This window comes from Cricetulus griseus, chromosome 8 (assembly GCF_003668045.3).
Source record: "Cricetulus griseus strain 17A/GY chromosome 8, alternate assembly CriGri-PICRH-1.0, whole genome shotgun sequence".
NCBI lineage: Eukaryota > Metazoa > Chordata > Mammalia > Rodentia > Cricetidae > Cricetulus > Cricetulus griseus.
Genome location: NC_048601.1, coordinates 54,123,214 through 54,132,006, shown reverse-complemented (window position 1 = coordinate 54,132,006; position 8,793 = coordinate 54,123,214). Strand labels below are relative to the sequence as shown.

The window sequence follows — 8,793 nt, the reverse complement described above, 5'->3', positions numbered from 1 at the left end:
CTATCTATGTATCTATGTATCTATGTATCTATCTATCTATCTATCTATCTATCTATCTATCTATCTATCTATCTGTCTGTCTGTCTATCATCTTTCTGTATTCCTAAAGTCATTCATTAGTAGAAGTTCCTTACTCTGGTCTAGCTAATCCAAGGATGGTTGCCTTTGGATGGAAGACCCAAGACTATAGTAGTATTTCTGTGTGTGAGATTGGATGTGTCAACTGGTCTTTAGTGAACACCACAATGTCCCCCAAATAGGTTGCAATGCCAGTTGAGGAATGGACTTGCAGGCAAAAAGCAAAAGCTTCCTTGTTTAGTGTCCTTCTATAGGCATGAAGCAGAAGGCAAAGTCATTATCAGCGGTGTGGAATCCCCAGTTTGGGCTTCATGTTAAATGTTAAGCACCAGAGTTTCAGGGAATTGAGAAATGGTGATCAAGAAATTTTATGCAGGGCTCACGCTTTAATCCCAGCACTGAGGAGACACAGGCAGATGGATCTCTGAGTTCAAAGCCAGGTTGGTCTACAAGTGTGTTCTGGGAGCCATGCGGCTTCCTATGGAGAGACACTTTCTCAAAGCATCCACACAAACAGACATGGAACCCTCATGTGATGGGCAAGAGTGTCCCAAGTGTCTCCCCCTCCCCGCATCCAACTCCCTCCCCCTGGCTTCCCTGTGCCTATTGACTGTTGACAAACTCACTCCAGACAGAGAATGTAGGAAAGAGATACTAATTTATTGTAGTGTGAAGCAGGGGTGCCTCCCAGGGTGACCTTGCTTATAGGCAAGTTGGGTTCACATTATTCCAAGCACAGTCTTTGGAAGAGTGGTCCTGGGTTTGGGGGAGCCACCTGCCAATCTGGAAACCGGAAACAAAGAACTCATCCAACCAATATCCACGGGTCTGGGAAAGTCTCAATGGTGTATGGAGTCAGTACTTCAGCTCTTTGGCTCTTGGAATTCTGATCCCACGTCACCTGCTCACCCATGAGAAAGGCTCAGGTGTGTGGTGTAGTCCCTAACACCCAGCAGAGTTGCCAGTAGTCCAATAAAGACATTCTCTGGGGCTTGAATCCACAATCAAGTGGTCTTCTCTGGAGGAGATTCACAAGGTCTTCAGACTGACTCTTCCAGGTGGGCTTGTGGAGGTAAATGCCAGGCTTTCATTTGGACGAGGAGGCTGCATCAAGACTTGGGTTGGGGACAGATGGTGGGTTGCAGAGCAAGGAAGGGCATTGAGATGGAGAAAGTTTGGGGCAAGAGTGCCTGGCTGAAGGGAGTTGGTGCTGAAAGTCCATCATGTTTCTGAGCCTGGGATCAAGTGATCAGTGTTCAAGGTGGAGTCTGAGGCGGGGGTGGGGGCGGGGGCGGGCACAGGGGCGGTGGCGGCAAGCCCTGGCTTGAGGCACAGAGATGTTGGGGCAGTGGGATTGTAGCTCGACATCTGGGGTGGGCGAAGGGGGCAGAGGCTGGGGTGCTGGGCTGGGAGGTGGTAGGCTGCCCCATTGACTAGAGCCAGAAGCCTGTCCTGAGGGTGAGCCTGACTGGTGGCCTCTCCCCATGGCCCTGGTTGAGTTGGCACCAGCTCGTCGTCCTCCCTCTTGGGGACAGTGGCTCAAAGTGTCCACAGCCACAGCTGGAGAGCCTGAGTTATCAGGGGGCTGGAATCCCTTCAAGCAAGAAAATGCACTGGCTGCCCTGGCCACTGGGTACTGGCTCTGGACCTCTTGACAAGAGCTGGTGTTACCGCATGTCCAAAGACAGACCAAGCAAGACGAAATGTTGAGGCATGGAAAGGCTTCTGGCAATCTCTCCGTGCTCCAGCAGGAGACACAGGGAGCCTTCCTGATGGGCCATGAGGTCTTGTTCATCAAAGTCTGGCTAATACCAAAGGCATAGAAACCAGCCAATGAAAACCAGGGGTCTGGTGCTGCCACAGGGCTGGAGCCTTCCCCCCAGAACCGCCTTGCATTGCAGGTGTCAGTGTGCTCCTCTGGACCCTCCTGGTACTTTCCTTCATCCCTCTGTGTTGCGAACCCTTCCTCTGATCCAGGAGTCTTCAAGTGATCTCCATACAGGCCACCCATCAGTGTGTCTCTGAGAGGCTTCAATTTGTCTGTTGGGGGAGACAGGCAGAGTTAGGAGGGCAGAAAGCAGAAGACATGGAGGGAATCAAGGGATAGAGGAAGCAAGACTCAGGTAGAGAGCCTTTTGCTTGGGTCTGAATGGGGCAGAGCAGGTGCCAGCCACTGGGAGTAACTATGCTCACAGCTGTGTAGCAGCTATAGGACACCGCTCTTTGGATGTCTAACTAAACAGGACCAAGAAGCTGCCACTCGTGCGCTAGATGGTCCTCAAACCCATTCACTAATTAATTTTTTTTTAATTTTTGAGACAGGATTTCTCTGTATTGTTTTTGAGCCTGTCCTGGAACTCACTCTGAAGACGTTATCTGGCCTAGAACTCACAGAGGTCCTCCTGCCTCTGCCTCAGAGTGCTGGGATTAAAGTTGTGTGCTAAACACCCACCTTTCTAACTGAACTTATGGACCAGTCTGGGCCATTTAGTGTGCCCCTAATTCAAGAAGTGTTTCAATAAAGAAGGAGAAAATAAACCTCTAGGAGTTGGTGGCCCATGCCTTGGATCCCAGCGCTAGCCAGGAAGAGGCAAGAGGATCCTGTGAGTTCAGAGACCAGCCTGGTCCAAAAGACCTAGTTCCCGAACAGCCTCCAGAGCCACTGAGAAACCCTGTCTGACAAAATAATTAAAAATAAAAAAATGTATGAACTTGGGATACAAGTCATGGTCAAGGGTAAAGAGTTTGCCTAGCTAGTGTGAAGGCCTGAATTCAAACTTGAAATTCAGAAAACAAGAGTGAATGACACCGGAACAACAACAGTAACAGAATGCTCTCCTTTTGGTTCCCCCATGAGCTGCTTCTATGTACGATCACAAGACACCTCAATACGCACGAGCTATGGGGTGAGACAAGCTCAAATATTGAATCTACTGCAAGGCCGGCAGTTGGCCTCTTCTGCCCAGCTGTAAGCTGCTCTAGTTCCAATACCTGAGGTGCACTAGCCAGAAGACCTGGTAGGTGTGGGAAGCCTCTTGCAAAGACAGCAGTCCCTCTCCCATCCAAAAGGAAATCCCCCATAATTCATAGTCCGTGAAAGACCTTACCTGAGCCTCCAAACAGGCTGTACTCCTCCTCGATCTGGTCTTCCACGATGTGTTTTCCTGCCATCATTATCCTGAGGTTTCCTTGAACAGCTACTGAGATTCTCTGAAAGAGGGCCTGGTCTTTCCTCCTGTCCTGTTCTAGAAGCTGTGTCTAGGACTCTCTGGCTTCAGAGGCATGCTGTGTGGTCTTATATACCCATGGACATGTGGTGGGAGGGCACAGATTTCAAGATCCAATCATTCAGTGGCAGGGTGTTCCGACCTGAGCTGCTTATCCCAGAAGGTACTACCACTTTGATCAAGGCTAAATATGTAAACTAAGTAAACATTCCCTACTCAAGCCGGGCATTGGTTGAACACGCCTATAATCCCACCCCTTGGGAGGCAGAGGCAGGTGGATCTCTGTGACTTTGAAGCCAGCCTGGTCTACAGAGCAAGTTTCAGGACAGGCCCTAAAGCAATATGGAGAAACCCTGTCTGGAAAAACAAAACCAAACCAAAATAGTCCCTACTTAAACCTAGAGTTGGATTCCAGGGACAGTTTCAGGGGTACACTTTGCTTAATACTGTCTAGCCAGGGTTCTCTAGGTCAATGAACTTATCTATTTACCTATGTATGTATGTATGTATGTATGTATGTATGTATGTATGTATGTATGTATGTATCTTCCTTTGTATCCCTTTATCAATCTACATATGAACATATCTATGGTCTATCTATCTATCTAGCTAGCTAGCTATCTACCCATGTGTCTATGAACATACTTAGAGTCATTTTTTACAATAGCTTCCTGTCTCTGGTCCAGCTAATCTAAGGAGGCTCACCTGTGGATGGAAGAACCAAGAATGAGGTAGCGGTTCAGTCTAGGAGTTGGGATTTCTCAGTTGGTCTTCAGGGGCAGCTGGTTATCAGTGAACACCAGAATGTCCTCAAAAATATGGTGTAATGCCAGTTGAGGAATGGACTTGAAGGCAAAGAGCAGAAGCCTCATTCTAAATGTCCTTCTATAGGTTTACAACAGAAGGCAATGTCATTATCAGAGGTGAGAATTCCCAGTTAGGGCTCAAGGTAAAAATTTAAGCACCCGATTTTCATGTAGGTTCTACAAACCATGCAAGAAATGTTTGGTACGTCCCACACCTGTAATCTCAGGTCTCCAGTGTGGTCTTTTTAGCCTCTAGAGACCTGGTGGGCGTGGCTGGGTTTCCAAGATTCAATCATTGAGTGGAGGGTGACTGGCTCTTGTGCATATCCCAGAATGTGTTAGCACTTTTAATGAAGACTATACAATGAAATGAAGAAAATTCTTCCACGTCAAACCAGTTTGGGGTGGAGAGTTCAAGGAAAGGTTTCATGAGATTCACTCAGCTTTGTCCTTGGCAATGAAATTATCTATCTATCTTCTATCTATCTATCTATCTATCTATCTATCTATCTATCTATCCATCCATCCATCTATCTATGTATCCATCCATCCACCCATCCATCCATCCATCTATTTAACTATATGTCTACTTGCTATTTATCTATCTATCATCAAATTGTCTCTGTCTGTCTGGCTGTCTATATCTATGTATCTATGTATCTATGTATCTATGTATCTATGTATCTATGTATCTATCTATCTATCTATCTATCTATCTATCTATCTATCTATCTATCTGTCTGTCTGTCTATCATCTTTCTGTATTCCTAAAGTCATTCATTAGTAGAAGTTCCTTACTCTTGTCTAGCTAATCCAAGGATGGTTGCCTTTGGATGGAAGACCCAAGACTATAGTAGTATTTCTGTGTGTGAGATTGGATGTGTCAACTGGTCTTTAGTGAACACCACAATGTCCCCCAAATAGGTTGCAATGCCAGTTGAGGAATGGACTTGCAGGCAAAAAGCAAAAGCTTCCTTGTTTAGTGTCCTTCTATAGGCATGAAGCAGAAGGCAAAGTCATTATCAGCGGTGTGGAATCCCCAGTTTGGGCTTCATGTTAAATGTTAAGCACCAGAGTTTCAGGGAATTGAGAAATGGTGATCAAGAAATTTTATGCAGGGCTCACGCTTTAATCCCAGCACTGAGGAGACACAGGCAGATGGATCTCTGAGTTCAAAGCCAGCCTGGTCTACAAGTGTGTTCTGGGAGCCATGCGGCTTCCTATGGAGAGACACTGTCTCAAAGCATCCACACAAACAGACATGGAACCCTCATGTGATGGGCAAGAGTGTCCCAAGTGTCTCCCCCTCCCCGCATCCAACTCCCTCCCCCTGGCTTCCCTGTGCCTATTGACTGTTGACAAACTCACTCCAGACAGAGAATGTAGGAAAGAGATACTAATTTATTGTAGTGTGAAGCAGGGGTGCCTCCCAGGGTGACCTTGCTTATAGGCAAGTTGGGTTCACATTATTCCAAGCACAGTCTTTGGAAGAGTGGTCCTGGGTTTGGGGGAGCCACCTGCCAATCTGGAAACCGGAAACAAAGAACTCATCCAACCAACATCCACGGGTCTGGGAAAGTCTCAATGGTGTATGGAGTCAGTACTTCAGCTCTTTGGCTCTTGGAATTCTGATCCCACGTCACCTGCTCACCCATGAGAAAGGCTCAGGTGTGTGGTGTAGTCCCTAACACCCAGCAGAGTTGCCAGTAGTCCAATAAAGACATTCTCTGGGGCTTGAATCCACAATCAAGTGGTCTTCTCTGGAGGAGCTTCACAAGGTCTTCAGACTGACTCTTCCAGGTGGGCTTGTGGAGGTAAATGCCAGGCTTTCATTTGGACGAGGAGGCTGCATCAAGACTTGGGTTGGGGACAGATGGTGGGTTGCAGAGCAAGGAAGGGCATTGAGATGGAGAAAGTTTGGGGCAGGAGTGCCTGGCTGAAGGGAGTTGGTGGTGAAAGTCCATCATGTTTCTGGGCTTCTGATCAAGTGATCAGTGTTCAAAGTGGGTCTGAGGCGGGGTGGGGCGGGGGCGGGCAAGGGGCGGTGGCGGCAAGCCCTGGCTTGAGGCACTGAGATGTTGGGGCAGTGGGATTGTAGCTCGACATCTGGGGTGGACGAAGGGGACAGAGGCTGGAGTGCTGGGCTGGGAGGTGGTAGGCTGCCCCATTGACTAGAGCCAGAAGCCTGTCCTGAGGGTGAGCCTGACTGGTGGCCTCTCCCCATGGCCCTGGTTGAGTTGGCACCAGCTCGTCGTCCTCCCTCTTGGGGACAGTGGCTCAAAGTGTCCACAGCCACAGCTGGAGAGCCTGAGTTATCAGGGGGCTGGAATCCCTTCAAGCAAGAAAATGCACTGGCTGCCCTGGCCACTGGGTACTGGCTCTGGACCTCTTGACAAGAGCTGGTGTTACCGCTTGTCCAAAGACAGACCAAGCAAGACGAAATGTTGAGGCATGGAAAGGCTTCTGGCAATCTCTCCGTGCTCCAGCAGGAGACACAGGGAGCCTTCCTGATGGGCCATGAGGTCTTGTTCATCAAAGTCTGGCTAATACCAAAGGCATAGAAACCAGCCAATGAAAACCAGGGGTCTGGTGCTGCCACAGGGCTGGAGCCTTCCCCCCAGAACCGCCTTGCATTGCAGGTGTCAGTGTGCTCCTCTGGACCCTCCTGGTACTTTCCTTCATCCCTCTGTGTTGCGAACCCTTCCTCTGATCCAGGAGTCTTCAAGTGATCTCCATACAGGCCACCCATCAGTGTGTCTCTGAGAGGCTTCAATTTGTCTGTTGGGGGAGACAGGCAGAGTTAGGAGGGCAGAAAGCAGAAGACATGGAGGGAATCAAGGGATAGAGGAAGCAAGACTCAGGTAGAGAGCCTTTTGCTTGGGTGGGAATGGGGCAGAGCAGGTGCCAGCCACTGGGAGTAACTATGCTCACAGCTGTGTAGCAGCTATAGGACACCGCTCTTTGGATGTCTAACTAAACAGGACCAAGAAGCTGCCACTCGTGCGCTAGATGGTCCTCAAACCCATTCACTAATTAATTTTTTTTTAATTTTTGAGACAGGATTTCTCTGTATTGTTTTTGAGCCTGTCCTGGAACTCACTCTGAAGACGTTATCTGGCCTAGAACTCACAGAGGTCCTCCTGCCTCTGCCTCAGAGTGCTGGGATTAAAGTTGTGTGCTAAACACCCAGCTTTCTAACTGAACTTATGGACCAGTCTGGGCCATTTAGTGTGCCCCTAATTCAAGAAGTGTTTCAATAAAGAAGGAGAAAATAAACCTCTAGGAGTTGGTGGCCCATGCCTTGGATCCCAGCGCTAGCCAGGAAGAGGCAAGAGGATCCTGTGAGTTCAGAGACCAGCCTGGTCCAAAAGACCTAGTTCCCGAACAGCCTCCAGAGCCACTGAGAAACCCTGTCTGACAAAATAATTAAAAATAAAAAAATGTATGAACTTGGGATACAAGTCATGGTCAAGGGTAAAGAGTTTGCCTAGCTAGTGTGAAGGCCTGAATTCAAACTTGAAATTCAGAAAACAAGAGTGAATGACACCGGAACAACAACAGTAACAAAATGCTCTCCTTTTGGTTCCCCCATGAGCTGCTTCTATGTACGATCACAAGACACCTCAATACGCACGAGCTATGGGGTGAGACAAGCTCAAATATTGAATCTACTGCAAGGCCGGCAGTTGGCCTCTTCTGCCCAGCTGTAAGCTGCTCTAGTTCCAATACCTGAGGTGAACTAGCCAGAAGACCTGGTAGGTGTGGGAAGACTCTTGCAAAGACAGCAGTCCCTCTCCCATCCAAAAGGAAATCCCCCATAATTCATAGTCCGTGAAAGACCTTACCTGAGCCTCCAAACAGGCTGTACTCCTCCTCGATCTGGTCTTCCACGATGTGTTTTCCTGCCATCATTATCCTGAGGTTTCCTTGAACAGCTACTGAGATTCTCTGAAAGAGGGCCTGGTCTTTCCTCCTGTCCTGTTCTAGAAGCTGTGTCTAGGACTCTCTGGCTTCAGAGGCATGCTGTGTGGTCTTATATACCCATGGACATGTGGTGGGAGGGCACAGATTTCAAGATCCAATCATTCAGTGGCAGGGTGTTCCGACCTGAGCTGCTTATCCCAGAAGGTACTACCACTTTGATCAAGGCTAAATATGTAAACTAAGTAAACATTCCCTACTCAAGCCGCGCATTGGTTGAACATGCCTATAATCCCACCCCTTGGGAGGCAGAGGCAGGTGGATCTCTGTGACTTTGAAGCCAGCCTGGTCTACAGAGCAAGTTTCAGGACAGGCCCTAAAGCAATATGGAGAAACCCTGTCTGGAAAAACAAAACCAAACCAAAATAGTCCCTACTTAAACCTAGAGTTGGATTCCAGGGACAGTTTCAGGGGTACACTTTGCTTAATGCTGTCTAGCCAGGGTTCTCTAGGTCAATGAACTTATCTATTTACCTATGTATGTATGTATGTATGTATGTATGTATGTATGTATGTATGTATGTATGTATGTATCTTCCTTTGTATCCCTTTATCAATCTACATATGAACATATCTATGGTCTATCTATCTATCTATCTAGCTAGCTATCTACCCATTTGTCTATGAACATACTTAGAGTCATTTTTTACAATAGCTTCCTGTCTCTGGTCCAGCTAATCTAAGGAGGCTCACCTGTGGAT

The 8,793-nt window shown here is 47.9% G+C and overlaps 2 protein-coding genes across 2 annotated transcripts; both read right to left on the bottom strand.

Annotated features, from left to right (window-relative positions):
- Positions 1-728: 728 nt before the first annotated feature.
- LOC113836993 lies at positions 729-3,368 on the bottom strand. Its single transcript, XM_027428662.2, has 2 exons — positions 3,186-3,368; positions 729-2,118 (listed from the first exon to the last, which is right to left on the bottom strand). Exons 1-2 carry the CDS (start codon positions 3,250-3,252, stop codon positions 1,328-1,330), a joined length of 858 nt encoding a protein of 285 aa, XP_027284463.1. The 5' UTR covers positions 3,253-3,368; the 3' UTR covers positions 729-1,327.
- A 2,706-nt stretch (positions 3,369-6,074) lies between these two features.
- LOC113836999 lies at positions 6,075-8,139 on the bottom strand. The gene is made up of 2 exons (XM_027428735.2): positions 7,957-8,139; positions 6,075-6,889 (listed from the first exon to the last, which is right to left on the bottom strand). The coding sequence occupies exons 1-2, from the start codon at positions 8,021-8,023 to the stop codon at positions 6,075-6,077; spliced, it is 882 nt and encodes a 293-aa protein (XP_027284536.1). The 5' UTR covers positions 8,024-8,139.
- Between the last annotated feature and the right edge of the window lie 654 nt (positions 8,140-8,793).

What these genes read in the sequence shown, in the direction of transcription:
- LOC113836999 (XM_027428735.2), bottom strand. Translation starts at nt 8,023, where the DNA reads ATGATGGCAGGAAAACACATCGTGGAAGACCAGATCGAGGAGGAGTAC. An exon ending in CAGCCTGTTTGGAGGCTCAG is followed by an intron (nt 6,890 to 7,956) that starts GTAAGGTCTTTC and finishes CTCCCCCAACAG; the next exon opens with ACAAATTGAAGCCTCTCAGA.
- LOC113836993 (XM_027428662.2), bottom strand. Translation starts at nt 3,252, where the DNA reads ATGATGGCAGGAAAACACATCGTGGAAGACCAGATCGAGGAGGAGTAC. An exon ending in CAGCCTGTTTGGAGGCTCAG is followed by an intron (nt 2,119 to 3,185) that starts GTAAGGTCTTTC and finishes CTCCCCCAACAG; the next exon opens with ACAAATTGAAGCCTCTCAGA.